Genomic DNA, 24,734 nt, shown 5'->3' on the forward strand with positions numbered 1-24,734 from the left:
GATCAAAGTCTCAGATTACAATATTGAAAAAGAAATACGAACACAATATGATTACAAGTTTCCAAAAATAGTAATACGAAAACACTTTCTAAATAAGAAAAGTACAAAATGCGAAACGTTACATCTAATTTGCTACAATCGCTATTATCTACACAAGCCTCTCCACTCAATCCTATTTGACGCCTCCAATGATGGCAAATCAATGATTCGAATTTGAAAGTAGGTTTTGTTATCAAGGATTCTTGAAATAGTCAGAGAAATCAAAACAACCGGCAATCAAAGCATCACCATCGTCGATTGTTTGAAACAATGAACGGCGAGGTAGTAACATACATAAAAGACGAATTTTGTAATTTACTCTATAATAAATTGTTTTATGTTATTCCAAGTGTTTTGCCAAATTCTAGACTTTTAAATTTTTAACCGGGTCGTCACCAACGCTCGTTTTAGGGTTTTTTCCCTACGCGATATGGTAATTTCTAAAATCTATGAAATGCTTGCTTGACCGCAAAATACCTTAATTAGCTGAAAATTAAGTAAAATGACACATTTATTATTATAAACTTGTTTCACAATAGTACTAAAATTAATCGAAAAATCTCAAATGTCATAGTGTCCCAAACTTAGAATGAGAATTTATCATGAAATTTCTCAAACTATTTCTACAACTTTTAAATTATATATATGGTTCCCATTAAGTGTAACCAACTCTTAAAATAATATTTACCGTCGGATCTTGCTGAGATTAAATCCTGACCATTTAAACTCACTTTTTTAACCACTGCCTCGGCGGTTCCCCGCAGTTCACGGCAGTTCCCACCATCCCCCTTTTGTCTCCCCACGTTGTCAACATCCCAGTTTTCCTCCCACGTCGCCTAGGGTAACCGTTGCATCCAGACCGTATTAATTATGCGGTCACACCTTTTTGAGGCAGTTTCACAACGTGGTTTCGATGGTGGAATGATTGAAAGTACACAGAAATTGAGCCACTGATTCTGACGGAGATTTGGTTCCAAGCAATTGTTCCAAGATTTTGGATGCCTTGAAATCGAGATGGAAGTCCAGATTATCGAGGATTTTTGGATACACTTTCATACATGATTCCCTTCTTTTTCTTTCTTTGCACTCGCTTACACATACCTAACCCTAGCCTCTGAACTGTAAGTCACACAATTTTCATATATGTCTTGCTAATTTGATTTCAATTTCACCTTTTTATTGCTAATTTGATCTAATTTTCACTTCGGTATTGCTATATTTTATCTCAATTCACTTTGGTATTGCTAATTTGATCTTAATTTCTCCTCTGTATTGCTAATTCGATCTCAGTTTCACCCTCATGTTACAATTACTAGCTGAAGACAAGAAGGGTGCCACGTTAGTAGCTAAGGACGAGAAGATTGCCACCTTAGTTGCTAAGGAAGATAATATTGGTAAATTTGTTGGTTGATTCTGAATTAATTTTGCTAAAATTGGTGATGAATGGTAAATTTGTTGGTTGATTCTGAATTGATTTTCTGTATTGATTAATTTTTTAGATATGTGCCCAAGTTATCATTGATATTTGATGGTTAACATGGTGCATAATTGATTCAGTAGGGTTTATGATTCCAACTCTCCATGATTTTGATTTTTGATTGCTGACTTAATGACTTCCTCATGAGTTCACTTGGTACACTAATCTTTCTCTCACTTCCTATTGTCATCCTTGGATCAACAAATCATAATTCACCCTTTGTTTTGCAGATATAGATAATCACTAGTCTTTGTTCCGTATTAGATTGGATTTAAGAGAATTCATCATGTTTCGTTTCTATATGGCAATCCAAAATCGGATGGAGTTTGAACAAAAGGTCAGATATCTATTTGTCAAAGAATTATCATGTTTAAAATCATATGATCCCATAGAAATTTGTTGCATTGACTTACACACATGGATATAATGAATTTCTCATATTGCACTCAGCTGTTATGGATGGTTGCTGATTAGGTGAAGATCAATGAGCAAAGAATCGTAAGTTTGTTTATGTTTTAAGGCTGACTACTTACATGATTTTTTTATGTTTTAGGTACCACTTGTGCAACGGTTCTCACTCTCATACAATTTATTCAGAAGGCTGCAAGTCAGTTGCGGCTGGAATGAACGCCATGGATCTTAGATGTGGGATCACCATGGTTGTTGATTCAGTTGTCACAAACTTGAAGAGTAGAGCTAGGATGATCAGTAGGGATGAGCATATCGTACCTGAATTCTTGTGCGTATATGTTTCGTTACCGAATCGGTACCCACTTTTTGGCATATTCGGTACTGGTTTGATACCCACTTTTTGGCGTTTTTGATACCCAGCTCATCCCTAATGATCAGTACTACAGAAATAACACAGGTTTGTTTATTTAATAATGGATCTGAAAACCAATTTTATCGAACATTTTAAAATAAGTCATCTTATTAGCTATGTGTCATTTTGTTTATTTGATGTTAAAAGGTTGGTACAATATCAGCAAATGGAGAACGAGAAATTGGTGAGCTTATTGCCAAAGCTATGGAAAAAGTTGGCAAAGAGGGTGCCATTACCATATATGTAAGTGACTTACAGTTTATACATGTCTAGTGGTATAAGCTCTTAAAAGCTTTATTTAAGATATTGAATTGCAATAACAAAGATATCAAAGTAAGTTCCTTTTTTGTATAACCCTTCTGTTGTTTGTTTAGTAGGGTGATTCAACGGTATTGAATTGCATCTCATACTCACTGACTCCTTCATAATTTATTCAATTGCTTACTTGTATAGTTTTGTATTTATGGCGGTTTTGAAAGTCATTAGGTTGGTAAAACACTTTACAATGAATTGGAAGTGGTTGAGGGAATAAAGTTGGACAGAGGTTATATATCACCTTACTTCGTCACCAATACAAGGAATCAAAAATGTGTAAGCATTAAGAGTTTATTCTGAAGGTTTCTTTTTTCATTTCTACAGGAATCAGATGATCCTTTGATTTTAATACATGAGAAAAAAATCTCTAGCTTAAATGCCATTGTTTCCATGGGTATGTTTTATAATCAGCATTTTTTAAATATAATTCCTTATCTAAATGTGAATTGTGTTTTGCTTGAATTTAGATGGATTGATCTTTAGTTAATGCAATTAAACGTCGCTATATGCAGCAGGTGCGGGTTGTATAACGGGGATGTGCAACATATCTTCGACGGTTGTCGCGCGCCCAAAAGCGCTTGGTGGCAGTTTTGTAGATGGATGAAGATCGAGCCTCCGAAAGATGGGGACTCGCTTCAGAAGAGGCTGGACTTCTTCAAGCGCCAACCAGGATTGAAGACATGGAAGAAAGTGGTGTCTGTTCTTATGCTAGCTACATTTTCGAAGCTTTGGCTTTCTACAAATGAGAAATATTTTAACAGCACGGAGGTGCCTTATTTTAAATTGGTGGAGTTGACTAAAAGAGATGTTTCTTTGGGTTAGAAGTTGATCAAAGTGTGCTGGGGCTCTTGAATGGGAGAAGTGGGGGAGTTTGATTTTGTAGATTTATTGTAATTGTATTTTGGTTTAATTCCAGTCAGGCTTTGTATTTAGTTATAAAGTTTGTTGTCGTTAAATAAAAGTTAATTTAATTTATTCTCATCTTTGATAGCCCTCCTCATCATTACCGAAATAGTTGCTTTGCTCTTTCGAGAATGACCTTCACTTAAAAATATATTTTTTATTATTTAATATATAAAATTACAATTATTCAGTTATTCGACCCATACAATGCACGAGGTTTTTAAAGATATAATTTTTTTATGTAGTATATAAAATAACATTTATTCAACTCGTGTAATAAACGGGGTTTTTAAAGATGTATATTGTTTTATTATTTAATATATAAAATTATATTTATTTAACCCGTGTAATACACGGGGTTCTAACCTAGTGACCTTATAATCTACATCATGGGAAATATGTAAATTCAAGTTAGTTATTATCACAGGTTCATTCATGTTGTTACTATATAATACATTAGCGTAACCCGTCCACCGTATTAAACTAGTTATAATTGGGTTTAGAAAAAAGAAAAATATTCTTTTCGTTGGGCCCAAAAGATTTTTAGCCCACTTGACCATCCAATCCATATATCAATCCAAGTTTAGGGTTTCACTAGACTACTAGAGTTCCGCATCATGTTATTTAAGACTTCTGTAGTAGAGGTTATTGTTTGATTCTTATCTAAAACCTATATAAGCCACGACAGTTTGGAGATATAAACGTCGGGAGTTGGGAATGGGGAGTGGACGTCACATAAGTAGTTATAAATTATCTTTATTGAAAATGGTTTATTAATCACAAGATCTTATTATTATTATTACCGTATTTACACTACTTTGTTATATTAACCTCAAAATTTGAACAAAATCTGTTTGGGCTCCCCTGGGTTACTGGGTGCACATTTTGGTCCACTACCAAACCCGCGGATTTTGCCGAATGGAGACTACTCATATAATCTTCTATACATATAATAAAATAAACCAATAAAAGGACACTTGTCATTTTTTTAGACCATCTATTATTACTTAATTCTAGATAATTATTATTTAATTTAAATTATTAAAATTATATATATTTCACAACGATTACAATTATGGATATAATTTGTTTCAAATAAAGATAATTATTATATTATGGATTGTTTTTAAATAAATATAATTATTATATTATAGATTTTAATTAATAACAATATTACCCCTATCCATTGTATTAAACCTATTCTTTTTGCTCTGCCGTCATCTATTTTGGCAACAATAAGTAAATAATTAGAAGGTTGCCAACAATTAAAAATGAAGCAAATAACTAGAAGTTTTGATTAGTCGAAATTTTGATATGTTATATGGATATTACACAAACACCAGCTTGGTTAAAAGATAAGTTAATATGAGTAAAAAATTGTTAATTTAAGATATTTTTAAGTAAATCAAATTATTTATCACAAAAATCAAACTTTGTATTAATATAATTTTATTTTCGTTACTAACAAAATTATTATATCAATTTTATTACATAACTCATAAATCTAATTGTTAGAATTGGTACCCGCATTTTATCACTTAAATGGTTGCTAATTTGCTTCTTCAATAATGTATTTTCTTTTAAAAAAATCATCTTTGCACTAACTCTACTCATCGCGTATCCAGTAAAACCGTTAGTTTTTTTCAGTCATATAATTTTTCTTTACTATTTCGTATATAAAATTAGATTTATTCAACCGGTGAAATTCACGGGTTTTCTAAAGATATATATTTTTTTTTATTATTTACCATACAAAATAACATTTGTTCAATCCATACAATACACGAGGTTTTTAAAGATATAACTTTTTTTAATTATTTAATGTGTAAAATTACATTTATTCAACCCATGCAATGTGCGTGGTTCTTAAAAATATAATTTTTTTATTATTTAATATATAAAATTACAATTATTCAGTTATTCGACCCATACAATGCACAAGGTTTTTAAAGATATAATTTTTTTATGTAGTATATAAAATAACATTTATTCAACTCGTGTAATAAACGAGGTTTTTAAAGATATATATTGTTTTATTATTTAATATATAAAATTATATTTATTTAACCCGTGTAATACACGGGGTTCTAACCTAGTGACCTTATAATCTACATCATGGGAAATATGTAAATTCAAGTTAGTTATTATCATAGGTTCATTCATGTTGTTACTATATAATACATTAGCGTAACCCGTCCACCATATTAAACTAGTTATAATTGGGTTTAGAAAAAAGAAAAATGTTCTTTTCGTTGGGCCCAAAAGATTTTTAGCCCACTTGACCATCCAATCCATATATCAATCTAAGTTTAGGGTTTCACTAGAGTTCCGCATCATGTTATTTAAGACTTTTGTAGTAGAGGTTATTGTTTGATTCTTATCTAAAACCTATATAAGCCACGACAGTTTGGAGATATAAACGTCGAGAGTTGGGAATGGGGAGTGGACGTCACATAAGTAGTTATAAATTATCTTTATTGAAAATGATTTATTAATCACAAGATCTTATTATTATTATTATTACCGTATTTACACTACTTTGTTATATTAACCTCAAAATTTGAACAAAATCTGTTTGGGCTCCCCTGGGTTACTAGGTGCACATTTTGGTCCACTACCAAACCCGCGGATTTTGCCAAATGGAGACTACTCATATAATCTTCTATACATATAATAAAATAAACCAATAAAAGGACACTTGTCATTTTTTAGACCATCTATTATTACTTAATTCTAGATAATTATTATTTAATTTAAATTATTAAAATTATATATATTTCACAACGATTACAATTATGGATATAATTTGTTTCAAATAAAGATAATTATTATATTATGGTTTGTTTTTAAATAAATATAATATAATTATTATATTATAGATTTTAATTAATAACAATATTACCCCTATCCATTGTATTAAACCTATTCTTTTTGCTCTGCCGTCATCTATTTTGGCAACAATAAGTAAATAATTAGAAGGTTGCCAGCAATTAAAAATGAAGTAAATAACTAGAAGTTTTGATGAGTCAAAATTTTGATATGTTATATGGATATTACACAAACACCAACTTGGTTAAAAGATAAGCTAAATATGAGTAAAAAATTGTTAATTTAAGATATTTTTAAGTAAATCAAATTATTTATCACAAAAATCAAACTTTGTATTAATATAATTTTATTTTCGTTACTAACAAAATTATTATATCAATTTTATTACATAACTCATAAATCTAATTGTTAGAATTGGTACCCGCATTTTATCACTTAAATGGTTGCTAATTTGCTTCTTCAATAATGTATTTTCTTTTAAAAAATCATCTTTGCACTAACTCTACTCATCGCGTATCCAGTAAAACCGTTAGTTTTTTTTTTCAGACATATAATTTTTCTTTACTATTTCGTATATAAAATTAGATTTATTCAACCGGTGAAATTCACGGGTTCTCTAAAGATATATTTTTTTTATTATTTACCATACAAAATAACATTTGTTCAATCCATACAATACACGAGATTTTTAAAGATATAACTTTTTTTTAATTATTTAATGTGTAAAATTACCAATGTTTTAAAAACCGGTTTTTAAATCAAACCGGATTAGGCTAAAAAATGATTCAACTGGTTGAATTAGGTTGTACCGAGCGGTTCAACCGGGTTGACTACCTAACTCTATAATTTCCTAAATTACAACATCAACTCAAAAGTTAATCCAAAAATGGATGATTACATATTAAAAGATAATCTAAAAGTAAATACATAATAAAAAATTATTCAAAAGATAATCGAAAAATCATTCAGTTTTTCAACAAGCTCTTTTAAATGAAAGTGTACGATATGTTTAAGTCATTTGAGTGTTGAATACATCAAGTTCACGATCGCATAAAAGACGAAATTTACTATTATCGTCATCCTCATCAACTAGAGGATAACTATATTCGTTTCATACAATATTACATAGGAACTTTTAGGTACGAATAATCATAATATATAAAAATTACACAAGATAAGTAACATATATAATAAAAATAAGTAACAATCCAAACTAAAATAACCATGGGCCGGTACCGGTATTACGTTCAAACCGGTATACCGGATTTTACCGTCGGTACAAATCTTATGCTGTTTCACTTATTTATCGGGGTGTTTCGTACCGGATTTACATCTGGAAACGGTAATACCGGTATAACCGGCCGGTATTTACCGGTTTTTAAAACATTGAAAATTACATTTATTCAACCCATGCAATGTGCATGGTTCTTAAAAATATAATTTTTTTATTATTTAATATATAAAATTACAATCATTCAGTTATTCGACCGATACAATGCACGAGGTTTTTAAAGATATAATTTTTTTATGTAGTATATAAAATAACATTTATTCAACTCGTGTAATAAACGGGGTTTTTAAAGATGTATATTGTTTTATTATTTAATATATAAAATTATATTTATTTAACCCGTGTAATACACGGGGTGTAACCTAGTGACCTTATAATCTACATCATGGGAAATATGTAAATTCAAGTTAGTTATTATCATAGGTTCATTTATGTTGTTACTATATAATACTTTTTTTTTTTTGAACGGCAAATTTGGATCACTGACGGACCACTGGAGTATCATCGTGCCACCAGCAGAACCACCCGATCATATCAATCTCCACTAGAGAATAATGCCTATACACCAATTCAGGAGGAAACCCAATAAATCTGGGAAAACCCCCTTTGTGGGAATCGAACCCATGACCTAATAGTCATAAGCCTTATCCCACCACCAAGATACCACTAAGCTATAATGCCATGGGTACTATATAATACATTAGCGTAACCCGTCCACCGTATTAAACTAGTTATAATTGGGTTTAGAAAAAAAAAATTCTTTTCGTTGGGCCCAAAAGATTTTTAGCCCACTTGACCATCCAATCCATATATCAATCCAAGTTTAGGGTTTCACTACTCTTCTTCCTCATCTTCATCGCAGGTGTCGGCTGCTATTCGTTGAACCGAAAATGGTGAAAGGCCGCCAAGGAGAACGTGTCAGGTAATCTACCTTCTCTAAAATCTATAAATCTTTAATCATCATCATCATCCACAACCTAACATCTGTTGTATTCATTATTCATTTCAGACTTTACACTAGAGGAACCGTTCTCGGTTACAAGAGGTACATATCGCTCGCTTCATGATTCATTGCAGACATATCACTTAAATTAATCGAATCTAATACTTTTCATATTCATTACGTTGAAAACTAGAAACTAGGTTTTCTTTTATTATTATTTGAACGATTTTAATTAGGTCAAAATCGAACCAGTACCCGAACACATTGTTGATTTAGCTTTCTGATGCATTGCAAACATATCAACTGAATGTATAGAATCAGTAGTTTTAGGATTTTTGATAATTTGAACGAATTAATTAGGTCAAAGTCGAACCAGTACCCGAACACATCGTTGATTCAGATCGAAGGTGTGAACACGAAGGAGGAGGTAGCATGGTACCAAGGGAAACGCATGGCGTACATCTACAAAGCTAAGGTGAAGAAGAACGGATCGCATTATCGGTGCATTTGGGGGAAGGTGACTAGGCCTCATGGTAACACTGGTGTTGTTCGCGCTAAGTTCAAATCCAACCTGCCTCCTAAATCAATGGTAATTGTACATGACAAAAACCCTTGGCATTGTGGCTGGTTGTGGAGTTTTTTTTAAGTGTTTTGGTGGTTTGTTTTGCAGGGAGCTAGGGTTAGGGTGTTCATGTACCCAAGCAACATCTAAGGTAATGCACTAATGCGGTTAGGTGTTAATGTGCTTTGTGTTTGTTTTGTTTGTGCGTTATAGTTTAGTTGTTATTTGGTTTTTGATTGTAAATGGTGTACTTGTTTAGCTTAAGATGTGGGTAAGAAAAGTTTTTTGTAGGTGAATTTATTCGGTTAGTGGGAAGATATTGACTACTATGCTGTTAGTATGTTCGTAATTGTGATGCATTAGTTTTTATAGTTGTGAATTATTCAGTTTGGGAAGTTTCATGTTGATTTTGGGCTAATGCTAACTTTAGTCTGAAGTGGCGAGGTGAGGTGAGGTCTAGGCGTAGAGGAAAAAGAAAGTCATTGGTTTCTGCTCTTCCTTTGTCGTTTTTATTTGTTTTTGTCAAAGAAATTTAGTTTAGAGATTAAAGCCCTAAATTTACCTATATGCGGGACTGGTTTTGAGGTGTATAAAAGAAATGAAAGGCAGATTGGGTGGAATTTACGTCATATACTAGCATACAACTAGTTTTGTTAGACATTTTTTAATTGTATGATTTTAACTTTTAAGAGGCTTTTAAAGTTTTGATATTCAGTTGACGATTTTAATTGCTAATTACATCAAGTTTTAATTTATTTGCAGAGTAGTAATGAGTTTTTAAGCTTGTTGTATATTTAAGTTTACTTAACTTTTGTTCTTTTGGGATAAAGGATGGAAGTTCAATCTAACGTTGTTTTATTTTATCTCTGCAAGAACCAAAAACCATTCAGTTTGGAAACTAGAATCATGTCTGGAGATTTAACTAACGAATTTATGTTTATCGGAATAGAGTCAGCTCATGTGATGTTCTAGTTCAATTACTTCCAGAAAGCCACTATGTTTAAGTTTAAAGTGATCTGGCTTATAGTTGATTTATGCTTGTTGAAATCTAGGGGGTGTTTGGCCTAGCTTTTTTATCTAAGCTTATAGCTTTTTTAGCTTATTTTTACAAAATAAGCACTAATAGGTGTTTGGTTTAGCTTTTTAAGCTTATGCTTATTAGCTTATATAAGCTAATTCCAAGAAGCTTATGGGAACATGGTTTTTTAGCTTATTTAAATAATCTTATTTGAAGAAGATGGTTTTTTACTCATTACACACAATGATATTATACCTCTTCCCATAATACAAAATAACTTAACAAACAACTAAAGATTAATTATTAATTATCTACTTGTAGAATATAAGCTAATCCAAACACTTAAAAATAGTTTATCAAATGAAAGAAAATAAGCATAAGCTACTTTAAAATATAAGCATAAGCCAAAAAAATAAAAGCTAGGCCAAACACCCCCTAGTGTTTCTAGGCCTGAGCTTTTCTATAGTAATAGTAATGTTTGATATAAGACCGTAACAATGCTTGTTTTCTTTTTAAAGTGACAGTTAGACAAATAAAAAAGGTTCTATTTTGTTTTGAAATGGATTAGTGTTTACATGTTTAGAGTGATAATAATTCGTTTTTTTAAATGGTCTTGGTGATCTGATATCAAATGTGGGTACATCTTAGATGCAATTTTGGTCTGTTGTTTATTTTGATAGTTATCGAAAATTGTATGACACATGATGAAATTTAATTCTGCATGGTTTTTATCCTAGATTCTTTGTGTGCCCTTATCATATAGTAATCATAATGTGTTTTTTTTTTTTTTTTTTGCAACAGATGATAGCTGAAATATGAAGATATCATTGCTGATGTGGTTATAACAGTTTTGTGATATTTGCTTTCTTTAGCATGTGTGATTTTGCTTAAGTGAATTTGAATTTGAGTTTAGCTTAACTGAGCAGATATTCAAATGACTCGTCTTTTGGTTTCTATTCAACCTTTTCTATTCTTATTAAACTCAAATTCTATTTATGTTATATAATGTGTGTGCATAAATTTTAGTTGCCTAAGTGTTTAGTTAAGATTACTCGGATTTACATGTACACAATTGGTTTCGAAGTTTAAATTGGAAAACCAGGATTTCGGTTGTTTGATGCAGGGCACACGACTTTGCACCCCATTCGTACACAATTGTGTCCTACCGCAACATAGATTTATGGTGCGATGAAAGTTTTTACGAGACTTCCCCTTATTTTATGGTGGAAGTGTGATGATTAGGGCGATCGTAAGTCCATCGTCGACAGTAGCTTTTACAATGCTTGAAACTGGGGGGAGTTTGGTTGTAGGAATTCAATGGAATTTAAGGGAATTGGAATTTGAATTCCATCACTTAACATGTTTGGTTCACAGAATTTGATGGAATTGGAATCCCAATTCCAATCTTCATTTGTTTGGTTGACAATGGAATTGGAATTGGAATCGGAATTAGGCATGAATTCCTTCAAATTCCCTTAACTAAAGGAATTCAAAATCCTTCCTATACGTGAAGGAATTAAAGTAAATTCATTAGAATCTTAATCCGTTTCGACTCGCGCCGTTTCAACCCGTACCATTTCTACTCGTATCGTTTCGACGCGAACAGTTTCGACCCGCAACGTTTCGACTCGTAACGTTTGAATTGAACCGTTTCGACGCGTACCGTTTCGAATCGAACCTTTTCGACCCGTACCATTTCGAATCGAACCGTTTCGACGCGAACCGTTTTGACCCGTACCGTTTTGAACCGAACCGTCTCGACCCGTAACGTTTCGACCTGTACCGTTTTGACGCAAACTGTTTCGACCAGTACCGTTTCGAATTGAACCGCTTCGACCCGAACTGGTGGTTATGGGTGCCGGGGTGATGGATTCCAATTCATTTGACAACCAAACACAACAGAAATGGAATTAAGATTCCAATTCCAACAATTTCCAATTTCAATTGGAATGTTTAAATTCCAAATCCAATTCCTTCAAATTATAATTCCTATACAAATTCAAATTCCAATTCCAAATCATTCCGCGAACCAAACGCCCCCTTGGAGAATTGCCTTTATCCAACCAGATGACTGACTATCTGTGTTTTTTAAACATAATTGTGTGTTTCAATTACAAGCACACAACTATGTAAGTTTTTGAACCAAACCATGTGCAATAAAAATCATTGTTTGAAACTGTTGTTTTGAAAAGAGGTTTGTGCACTGGTTTTCGGGACCATAACTATATAACATTATGTACTCACTTATTATTCATAATAACTAGTAAATTTCCCCGCGCGATACGACGGGTCCAAATGTAAAGTAACTTGGATTTGTGATTAAACACCTGAATCGTTTATAAATAAAAGTTACGTCAAAACGTAGATAAACTGGCGATTTACTTAAAAATAAGCACGGGAACATATTATATATTGCGCGACTTATTTGTGAAAGAAATTTACGTCGAGCACCAACCTGAACTGTAACGCCCAGCGTCCCTAAACTTTAGACACTTGGCAAGATCAGTCCTTGAACTCGTATTAATTGTCAGTTTTAGTCCCTGTAGTTATGTAATGTTGGTACTTTGAAACTTTGGCATGAACCTTATTGATATTAATGCTTGATACTATGATGCTTGATTCTTTATTCTAGAAGTTTGATTCTTGACACTTAAACTATGAGACTTGATACTTAACCTAGATACTTGACTCTTAATACTTAATCTAGACACTTGATTCTTGATGCTTGATACTTGGATTCTTGATACTTGGACTCTTGATTCTTGATACTTGAGAAACTATGATTCTTGACTCTTTAAACTTACTTGGTGCTTGACTCCTTAGACTCGTGAAACTTGATTCTTGGTTGGACGAGAGACTGGAGCCTTGTCACTGGCGGAATCTATGAAACCTTGAGACTTAGATGTTTATGATGTAATCTAATTAATAAGATACTATTTCCCAAACTATACGTAACGCAATGCTTAATCTAACTCGCGAAGCGAATCAAAATCGGGAACGCAGAAGGAATGGATTGGCCATAGTGGCCATCCGATCGGACTGCCATCCGATCGGATGACCACCCGATCAGACGACCAGCCACCTTGTACCGCCCTAATGCACCCTCACCCTATAAATAGGCCTGTCACATCACCACTTTGAGTGATGCGACAACCCTGCTCGACCAGACACGTGCACTCTCCAATTCTCCATTTTCTTGCTGATTTCGGTACGTTTTTAGGCTAGATTCTTGTACTTTCTTGATCTACACATCATTCTCTACATAATTCTCACTTGAAATCATACTTTTCACTGTGAAATCTCTCGGATCTGAGTTCTTGAGGATGATGTCATCATGAAGGTTGTACAAACTGACATGTGATGTCATTCTAGGCAAGATCTAGCTCAGATCTAAGATGATTCATGCGTTTTTGCACTAAATCTAAGCTAAATCTAGACTTTTTCCTATAAAACTTGAGTATCTTCATCTTTTTCTCAAGCTTTTACTTTATTCTGTGGAGATCGGGTCTAAACTAACTATAGATCCGATGAATAGTCTAGAGTTGGTATTAATCTAGGTTTTTACCGGTAAAAGACGAGCATGGAAACCGATCCCGACATAAACCCATTAGAAACAAACGACTGATCGAACAGGGGTGATTCCCACTCAATCAGAACTTTGGTGCTAAAGGATTTTACCGTTGTCTCGATACGTGTCGTGCCGTCACCGTTAATCTAGAAACTTAGAAATTCAACAAACATGATCATCAAGAACAAGGGTCGCTGACCGAGTGGCAACCCGATCGGACAACCGTCCGATCGGACACCCACCCTATCAGAAGACACTTGCCTTCATCTTGAAAACTTTCAAAACGCTTGGTAAACAATCAAATTTGGGAGACTCGATCGAATGACAACTCGATCGGACAACCGTCAGATCGAGCAACCATCCGATTGAGAGGACCCAGGGTGCAAACCATTCGGATAGAATGGCAATCCGATCGGACAACTATCCTTTTCACTTATGTTTTCCACACAAGTGGCAACCCGATCGGATGGCCATCAAATCGGGCAGCCCTTTGTCTCTCCACACACATGAGTCACTCGGCCGGCTGACCATCCGATCGGACAACCATCCGATCGGACAGCCATCCGATCCTGTGACTAGTTTAGCACTTTATCCAACTTCGTTACTCTGCTCGACTCTTATCCTATTGTAATCTAACCAGGCTAATCCTAAAAGAGCTCCCTTTGATCCAATAGCAGTTTATACTGTTAAAAATTCACTGTGAGTATATTCGATCCCCTTTTTCTTTAAACTTTTGGGGTGTAACATGTATTCTATGAAACTTAAACTTGAATCTTGATACTTATACTCTATCCTATGTGAAACTTGTGATTCTTGATTCTTGATTCTTTGTGCTATGTGACGTTTAATCCAGAGTGTGTAGTTTCGCCTTAACAATTGTAGCGCTATAGGAGTAATGCACCTCCCCGTTAGTGTTTGCGGTATTGTTAGGAGGAGACATATAACCCCCCGTTAAACTTTGGGAAAGACACTTAACGCATTGGAAACTTGGGCTATCACTGCGTGGACTGCGACACTAGCACGGCTGAAACTATTTTATCGTTTACACTATGGATATGAGTTGTTTAACCTATTATTCTATTATCAAACTTGTATACTCGCCAATACTTTGTATTGATATTTTAATACATGTTGCAGGCTGATAGGATGCTTTGGAATGCATGGAATCAAGCTAGGAGATGCTTAGAAACGTCGCCTAGTTAATTTAGTCTTTTGAACAACTTGAACAATTTATGATTGGGTTTGTAAGATGATACTTGTGATGACGTTGTTAGACATTCGCATGAAATCAATTAATCTCTATTGAAACAATAGTGTTATGGAAATTCTCATGAGCAATCTGAATGCTTAGTGCTGATCGGAGTGTCGCGCTCTGGTCAAAGATAATATTTATATACCCAAATTACCCTTAACAAATAGTTAGTGGTAGTAAGGGCTCGAACCACGAAGAGTATGTGGTTTGCGAATGGACTTGATTGAATTTGAACGAGTGTCACAATTTATGAAGCTTGCTAATTTATTTTTATGATTTTTATTTGTTGAAAAGATGTTTAATGAGAATAACAATTGGGTTGGATTAATTAACTAAGAGAAATAAGCAATTGCAAGGAACTTGATTAATAAAACAAGATGCAATAACAAGGTTCACACCCGGTTTCAACAAATGCAAGACCTAGGATTACTACGCGTTTTAATTTGATTTACTCGAGTTAGTTCATTAACGGGTCAACAATCACAAAGCTTAGGTGCCAATCGCTATCAACGTCATAGACAACGGACCACAATGCACTTCGTTATCTTGGACTAACAAATCCTATCAAAAGACACGGCATAAATACGTGTATTCGTTTCACAAAGTCAAATTTAATCATTCACTCTAGTAAATTCAATACAAATGTAGGACAATTATCTAAAGATTCAAATGCAATTCAAGTTGTCACAAATCAAACATCAACACATAATAAACCCTAAATCTTACAAAAGTCTACACCGGGGTGAAACCTCCAAGGAATTAGCCGTGCATGATCGAAAGGACTTGATCACTGGATGAGGAGAGCCTGAACATCGTCATCTTGAAGCCTTGAAGTGGTGGAAATAGTGATTAGGGTCTGGAATGATTGATGGTGATGAATGGATTGGAAAGGTGAATGATGATTAGGGTTGTAGAAGTGATGATGATGATCGAATCGAATGATTGTCAATCGAATGGATAGATTAGAGGATGAATTGGTGGTGTATCTTGGCTCCAAAAGGTGTTTCTAACTTCAAAATAGAGTGTAACTCCCGTTTCTTGGTCAAAATTGATGTTATAACTCGTCCCAACTCAAAAATCATGTTTTTCGCGAAGTGAGAATGCAGGTGGCGTCGCCTACGACCATTTAGGGCGTCCCCTAGAAGTCTCAGTTTCACCCGACGGCTTAATCTGCTGTTTACGAAGGTTTCTGGCCGACGGAACAAACCAGAGGGCGTCGCCGACGGTCCTTTTAGGTGTCGCCTACGGTGCCTCTAAATACCATTTTTTGTTTTCTTCATAACTTCTTCGTTATAGCTCCGTTTTACGCACCGTTTTCGCCCACGTACCCGTAATTCAGCCCTCTATCATGCCATCTTCCAATATATTCATTTTAAATCCATTAACATCCTCTAAAACACATCCAATCTTCGTGATTAACCCGGTTTTGTTCATTTCACATCCCCGGTTGATCCCGTTCGCTCCCGGTGCTCCGTAAAGCTCCCGATTAGCTACTTAAACTCTTTTAGACCTGTAAAACACAAATCCCATTAAAAGTAGGCTATTCAAGATTAAAATCTATGTAAAAACATCAACTTAAGCATAAAATGATCACCGGTTTTCAACCACGTATCAAGTGCTCGCACCCCAATGTTTCCGCCATCGGTTGGGGTGTGACAGATTGGTATCAGAGCCATAACTATAAGGAATTAGGATAAGTAGGAATACTTGCCCTAGTCTATAGTTCTAGGAACTTGATTCTTATTTGTTGTTTAAAACTTATGCATTCTACTGTATCTGCTTCCTAGCAGCACATGTTCCTATTAAATTTACATGCCTTTCCTAAGGCTACTATAATGTACACTTTATACTATGAAAACACTGTTATACAGTGTTTATATTTTGCACAAGATTTGCCCACAGGATAGGAGTGACATCCGGACCTTGATGGGAAATCTCCATATTATTTTAGTAGGTATTGTCTGCGGATAAGTGCCCACAACATTTAGGGTACGATGTTGTCAAGTTAGAGGTGAAACTCAGACCTTGATAACTAGTCCCACTCCTTAATGATTTTATGTCTCGCCAAAGTCTCGTGACTACCAATCAATTGAGTACGTGGAATGACTAAAAGGATGAATATCGTAGGCCTAACATCGATGACGTATTTGTCTAAATAAGTCAAGACACGCTACCTCAATTCGAAAGGGGTTCGAATCACTTTGGTTAGTTGCCGTTCCTCTACCCGGAACAATCCTGTGTGTTATAAGCCTATCTTGCTTTTATGTTATCTCGATTTTTCAGAAATGTGGTTTTATCTATGAGGTTTTAAACTCGATTCTTCGTTCGTTTTGGTATATTTTTACACGAATCCACGTTGTCCGCAATCTAAAACATTAATCCTAATCTCATAACAAACTAAATTTATGAAGCTTTATTCTATGTGTAATCTACGTGGTAATCTTGATCGACTATTATGTTTTGAGGTGTTGATTGTGGGTATGAAACATTAAGATGACATGGAAGTACATGACAGAAGTGGCATGTCCGAAGCATGGTGGATATGCCGCTGGTACTTCCTATATATAAGTGCTTCCGGCATGTTACCAACTTTCGTACCAAGTGCCATACGAGGTTAGTGTTTGCAGACCAGTGTGGATAGCCTATGTAATATATGGAAACTTTACTCGCGAAATCTATGGGGAATCTATGTAATCTATGTAGACCCTAAAGCTATGCATGTAATCTATGTGTACTCTAGCAATGTTAATCTATTGTGTTGAACTATTGAGTTAATCTATGGCAATCTACTGAGTTAACCTATGTTAATCTATTGAGTAGCCATGTTAAACTATTAGGTTATCCTATAAGCTAATCTACGTCGATCTATCAAGTAAACTATGAATAAACTATGTGAATCTATTTGAGTAAATCTTTGCGAAGCTATTTGAGCCATCTATGATGATGATGATGATGATGATGATGAGTATATTGCTATATTTGATAATTGCGACACGTAACATGACACCAAGTACGAGGCAAGGCGATGCGTCTGAAGCGTGGTGGATACGCCGCTGGTACTTCCTATATATAAGCGTTTTTTGCATGTTGACCAAACTTCGTACAACGTGCCATGTGAAGGTCGTGAGTTTTTGTGGTGATTTAATCTAGATTCTTTAATCTATCGTGTGTATAATCTATATTGTGAGATCTTGTGAATCTAGACTCATACGATCCTCTTGTTGGATCTTTAGGATGTCTTCGCGAAAGCTATCCAACACTCTCAGGAAATCCAGGGAGAAGTCTCAGAAAAAGATGATGTCATTCATGGCCGACTAGATTGCTCGCGTTGTGCCAAAGATCGTCTCTGAGCTCCAAGGATCAAACACTCCTCCATCCTCTGTGGACTCCAAGGCTGAGAAGCAGAAGCCTACTAGGTTCAACTACAAACATTGCATCTCTTGCAACCCTAAGTCTTTCACGGGCAGTGATGGGGTGACTGCTATGCTCGAGTGGTTCGACAGCATCGAAGTTACCTTCATTAACAGCGAGTGCCCAGATCATCTGAAAACTAGGAGTGCAACTGGAATGTTTCAGGGCAGAGCGTTGGAGTGGTGGTCGAATGAGAGAAACATTCGATCTAATGAAGAAGCTTATGCTCTTCCATGGGCTGAGGTGCGGGAGATGATGATGCTTGAATTCTGCCCTCCCCATGAACAATTGAAGCTTGAAGAGGAATTCTGGCATCTAAAGCAAGTTGGCAATGACAACCTGGCGTATACTACTCGTTTTAAGCAGCTAAGTCTCATCGTTCCTCACTTGGTTTCGACTCCAAAGAGGATGATAACCATGTGCATCAACGGCCTACCGTCTGCGATCCGAGATTCTATTGAAGCCGCTCAGTTGGAAACTATTGAAGAAGTCTATCGTTTGGCAGCAAGTTTGAACAACAATCGTGTGCGTGATAAGCAGTTTGTTACCTCGGCACCTTCAAAATCTGCTAGCCAAGTGACCCAGCAGCCTAGTGGCAGTAAGAACAAGAAAAGGAAGTCTTAGGGTTCGGGATGCAATGCTATTATCCCTGTTGCTAACCCTGCTGCTAAACCTGCTCCTACCCCTGCTGCTGCTAACCCTGCTGCCCCTGAAGCAAAGAAGCGATACACTAGGTCTCACCCGAAGTGCACCACTTGCATCTATCATTATCCGGCAAACTCTGCATGTCGTTATTGCACCTACTGCAACCGCTATGGTCACACGACCCCGTATTGCCGTCAAGCTAACCCTACTCCAGTCCAGCAAATCCCAGTTCAAGCAGCTCAAGCAGCACTTCCAGCTCCTCCGCAGAACCCAGGACCAGCCAATGTCGTTCGTGCATGCTTTCAGTGTGGGGATACCACTCATCTTCGTAATCGTTGCCCCCAGCTGACCCAAGATCAACAGGCAGCCGCTCGTGGACGAGCGTTTAATCTCAATGCCAACCAGGCTCGCAACAACAATGATGTGGTGAATGGTATGTTTCTCGTTAATAATCTCTATGCTTCGATTCTATTTGATACTGGTGCCGATAAGAGTTTTGTGTCCGTGGAATTTCGAATCTTTGATAAATTGTACACGCTCTAAGTTACCTAAGTCGTTCTCTGTTGAGGTCGCCAATGGTAAATCAATTCTTGTTAATTCTATTGTACGTGATTGTTCCCTGATTCTTAATGATCACGTTTTCTCTATTGATCTCATACCCATGCGTTTGGGCAGTTTTGATGTTATTATCGGTATGGATTGGTTGCGTAAGAACCATGCCGAAATTGTGTGTCACGAGAAGCTTTCCCGTCTTCCTCTTCTGTCTGGTGATCTTTTACATGTCTATAGAGATCGACCTTCGAAGGGACTAAGGCTGATGTCATGCACACAAGCGAGCAGAAGTTTACGTAAACAGAACCCTGCCTTCTTAGCCCACGTGGTGGAACAAAAGGGCAAGGGGAAGAACATAAACGATGTTCTAGTTGTGTGTGATTTCTCTGACGTCTTTCCTGAGGATCTACCCGGTCTTCCTCCTCCCAGATCCGTTGATTTTCGTATTGATCTCGTACCTGCTACGACTCCTGTCGCCAGGGCTCCTTACCGTCTTGCACCTTCCGAGACGCAAGAGTTATCCAGCCAACTACAAGAACTACTTGATAAGGGTTTTATTCGTCCAAGTACCTCTCCGTGGGGTGCTCCTATTTTATTTGTCAAGAAGAAGGATGGTTCGTTTCGTATGTGTATCGACTATCGTGAGCTTAATAAGTTGACTATTAAGAACCGTTATCCGTTACCCCGTATTGATGACCTATTTGATCAACTACAAGGCGCGTCGTTTTTCTCGAAGATTGACCTACGTTCTGGATATTACCAACTGCGTGTCCTCGAAGATGATATTCCTAAAATGGCGTTTCGTACTCGATAAAGGCATTACGAGTTCGTAATCATGCCTTTTGGCTTGACCAACGCGCCTGCAGTGTTCATGGACCTTATGAACCGTGTTTGTAAACCTTACTTGGATCGTTTTGTTATAGTCTTTATCGATGATATTCTCATTTATTCTAAGTCTAAAGCTGATCATGCTCACCATCTACGTCTTATGCTTGAACTTTTACGTGGTGAACGTATGTATGCTAAATTTTTTAAGTGTGAGTTCTGATTGATGAAGTGCAGTTTCTTGGACATATTGTTAGTAGGGAGGGTATTCATGTTGATCCTTCAAAAATTGAGGCAGTGAAGAATTGGTGTACGCCTAAATCCGTGTCTGAGATTCGTTCTTTCCTAAGATTGGCGGGTCATTACCGCCGGTTCATCGCGGATTTCTCTAAAATCGCTGTTCCTCTTACTACTCTAACCCAAAAGGAGAAACCATTTGTTTGGGGTCCCGAATAAGAGGAGTCCTTCCTGACTCATAAGAATCTTTTGTGTAATGCTCCTGTTTTGACTCTACCTGATGGTAACGACGACTTTGTGGTTTATTGTGATGCCTCAAACCGTGGACTGGGTTGTGTACTCATGCAGCGGGACAAGGTCATTGCATACGCCTCTCGTCAACTCAAGGTGCATGAGAAGAACTACACTACTCACGATCTGGAGCTTGGTGCGGTTATTTTTGCGTTAAAGATCTGGCGACACTACCTGTATGGTACGAAGTGTGTGGTTTTCACCGACCACAGGAGTCTTCAACATATCTTTGACCGAAAAGAACTGAACATGCGACATAGGCGTTGGGTGGAATTACTTAATGACTACGACTGCGAAATTCGCTATCACCCTGGAAAGGCGAACATAGTGGCCGACGCTCTTAGTCGTAAGACTCATGTCAAGGCTATACGTATATCTAGTGATTTGCATGCTTGTATTCGCGAAGCTCAGTATTCGTCTGCTAATGAAGGAAGTCTAACCGTTGAAGTTCATGGCGCTAATGTGAATCAGCTCGAAACTAAATCTGATGGCCTTCAGTACTATCTAAATCGCATCTGGGTGCCAGATCCCGATAATATCCGTGAGCTCATTATGACCGAGGCTCACAAATCCTGTTACTCTATACATCCGGGTACTGATAAGATGTACCAGAATCTGCGTACGACTTATTGGTGGCCTGGTATGAAGAGGGACATTGCTATATATGTGTCTAAGTTCCTTACCTGCTCGAAGGTAAAGGCTAAACACCAGCGTCCTTCTGGACTCTTGGAACAACCTAAAATCCCTGTCTAGAAATGGGATAGCATTTCTATGGACTTTATTACCAAACTACCCCGTACCTCTAAAGGTCACGATAGTATCTGGGTGATTATAAATCGGTTGACCAAATCCGCTCACTTTCTTCCTATTCGTGAGGATTATAAAGTGGAGAAACTCGCTAGGATCTATAACGATAAGATTATAAGCCGTCATGGTGTACTTTTAGACATAATCTCTGACCGTGATGGTCGCTTTACTTCACGTCTTTGGCAAACATTTCAGTCCGCTATGGGTTCGCATTTGAATTTTAGCACGACCTTTCATCCTCAAACGGATGGACAGAACGAGCGCACTATTCAAACCCTAGAGGGCATGCTTCGTTCTTGTGTCATCAACTTTGATGGTAACTGGGATGTACATTTACCATTGATAGAATTCTCGTACAACAATAGCTATCATTCCAGTATTCAGATGGCCCATTTCGAAGCTTTGTATGGACGAAAATACCGATCTCCTCTTAGTTGGCATGAGGTTGGGGAAAAGCAGTTCACTGGTCCTGAGATTATTCAAGAGACAACGGATAAGATTCTTCAGATCCGTGATAACTTGATCAAGGCTAGGAGCTGACAAAAGAGCTATGCTGATAATAGGCGGAAGCCTCTGGAATTTGTTGTTGGTGACCGAGTTCTTCTCAAGGCATCTCCTTGGAAGGGAGTAATTCGTTTTGGGAAGAAGGGAAAGCTTGCTCCTCGCTATGTGGGTCCTTTTGTGGTACTTGAAAGGATTGGCAAGGTGGCATACAAACTCGACTTGCCACAGGAACTAAATAACGTGCATCCAGTGTTCCACTGTCACACCCCAACCGATGGCGGAATCATCGGGGCGCGGTGTGACAACTCGAAATTTAGAACCTTCGATGTATCTCGATGTAACGTGTTTGAACATATATGACTAATTGAATGGTTAAATTATATGATTTATGTGTGTACATTCTATGTGACTACGTGCTATGTGTATACGTATGCGTGTAGGTATATGAACCGAAACAACAAGGACCCGACTCGAGACCATGTGGTCTCGAGTGAACAGTAACCGGTTGGGCCATTTGGGCCGTAAACCCCTTAGCCGACTTGTAAACTAAACCCATTAGGGTGAACCTTGTGGAACTAATATATATACCACACTCATGGCCACATTTACCATTCTTTGGACAACACACTCACTCCCCTACACACACTCTCCTACTTTCCATCTCACTAAAACCCTAGCAACACCACCCTTCTCTCTTGTGTCGGATTCAAGGATCGAGCCAAGCTCTCGGATTCGCTTGTGTTCTTCACTCGGAAACTTTCGGACAACAAACCAACTTTCCTTCACACACACCTCACAAACCGGTTAGTATTTATGATGTTTATTGATTGATGTTTGTTGTTGTTAAGTGATAATAGGAATGATATGATTTAACTAGTGTAGTGTATGCTTGATGATGGTTTATGTGTGTGATGTTGATAAATCGGTTAACATGTCTTGATTTCGAATATATTGCATGATGAGTTATGTTATCTTGTGTTTAAATAAAGTCTAAATCACTAGTAGTTGATGTTCAATGAAACCGGTTTGCACTTGTCATGTAATCGGATTAGTATAGAACCGAGTTGTGGTGTTATGCTTAAGAGTTTTGTTGGTTGTTCATAAATTTGGTCAAAAAAGGGTTGGATGTGTCATGAATATGTGAAGAACTTGATGAATGTGTTTTGAATATATGAAGAACAATATGAACATCATATGAATGTGATATGAATATTTGAATTCTGCTATGTTTGATCCATTTTAGCTAAATGATAGACAACAAAACATGTTTAAGTGGATAGTACACATTAGGGTGCATGAAATCGAAATTCTATTGGATAGTACAATCTACGAAGGATCAGCAGGTGCTGGGGAGTCGAAACCCCTGATTGCGACTCGAAACCACAGCATGATGAGCCGAGACCATAGTTACGACATAGGTTGCGAGTCCAGTTACGACTCGAGACCACAGCCTTACAAGCCGAGACCACAGGTTGCGAGTCCTGTTGCGACTCGAAACCATAGCATGACCAGCCGAAACCATAGTTGCGACATGGGTTACGACTCGCAACCACCTATGATCAACACAAACAGCATGACTCGAAACCACGCTTGCGAGTCCGGTTGCGACTCGAGACCACACTCATTGGGCTTGCTTAGTTATGGGCCTAAGTTAATGGGCCGGCCTTATGGACTCCTTGTGCTACTGTTAATGTGTGTTTTGGGCTTAAGTAATTGGGCTGAACATATGGGCTATACGTGCTACTGTTAACTGAATACGTTGTGCAATGTTGTTAAAACTGCCATGATAGAACTTGTATGCTAGGATCGTTACTTGTACGCGCACTGCTTGGTTTAAATCTGATATAAATGGTATCTATGTTAGGACATAGTTGACCACTTGCAACTTGACTGCCTATCTGTGATTAACTGCCGAGCAAACCAAGGTGAGTTCACACCCTCTACAAAGCATGGGATTCCCTGGGTTGGGAATGGGGTTAAGGAACGTGGATTCCTCGTCCTCCTTGGGTAGGACAGCAGTAGTTCAGGAATGTGATTCCTCGTCCGGACGGACGGATAACTCGTACTAGACCAAAACTCTATCACGAAGTCCCTCCTTTTTATATTGACTTAATCGCCGGGCCAATGGCGAGCGGGTCATTAGTTAGATAGCGCTATTTAGGTCTGACAAACCTCACACCGTGCCGCAGAGGACGGGCGTGAACTAATGGATCTGGGGGACGTCAATGATGATAGACATTGACAGTTTCAGGGCACATAAACATGACTACAGTCAGCAGTCGATATGGTAACGAGTCTAGTGTACACATGGGGTAGCCCCCACGGCCGAAATGCCTGATAACTAACATGGGGTAGCCCCCACGGCTGGAATGCCAGAGTAACTGGGAATAAACAAGTCACGTTTTTAAACTATGGGGTAACCCCCACGGCAGGATGCCAGTT

General features: G+C 36.9%; 1 protein-coding gene and 1 long non-coding RNA gene across 2 annotated transcripts; both read left to right on the top strand.

Annotated features, from left to right (window-relative positions):
• The first annotated feature begins 2,516 nt into the window (after positions 1-2,516).
• LOC118484707 lies at positions 2,517-3,564 on the top strand. Its single transcript, XR_004874115.1, has 3 exons — positions 2,517-2,883; positions 2,979-3,048; positions 3,167-3,564. It is a non-coding gene; the product is annotated as an uncharacterized LOC118484707 (long non-coding RNA).
• Positions 3,565-8,474: 4,910 nt separating this feature from the next.
• Positions 8,475-11,201, top strand: LOC110894877 (60S ribosomal protein L35a-1). The gene is made up of 5 exons (XM_022142120.2): positions 8,475-8,599; positions 8,687-8,722; positions 8,981-9,209; positions 9,291-9,333; positions 11,002-11,201. Exons 1-4 carry the CDS (start codon positions 8,568-8,570, stop codon positions 9,330-9,332), a joined length of 339 nt encoding a protein of 112 aa, XP_021997812.1. The 5' UTR covers positions 8,475-8,567; the 3' UTR covers position 9,333; positions 11,002-11,201.
• Positions 11,202-24,734: the final 13,533 nt, after the last annotated feature.

The sequence above is a fragment of the Helianthus annuus genome, chromosome 12 (genome assembly GCF_002127325.2).
Source record: "Helianthus annuus cultivar XRQ/B chromosome 12, HanXRQr2.0-SUNRISE, whole genome shotgun sequence".
NCBI classification, from domain to species: domain Eukaryota; kingdom Viridiplantae; phylum Streptophyta; class Magnoliopsida; order Asterales; family Asteraceae; genus Helianthus; species Helianthus annuus.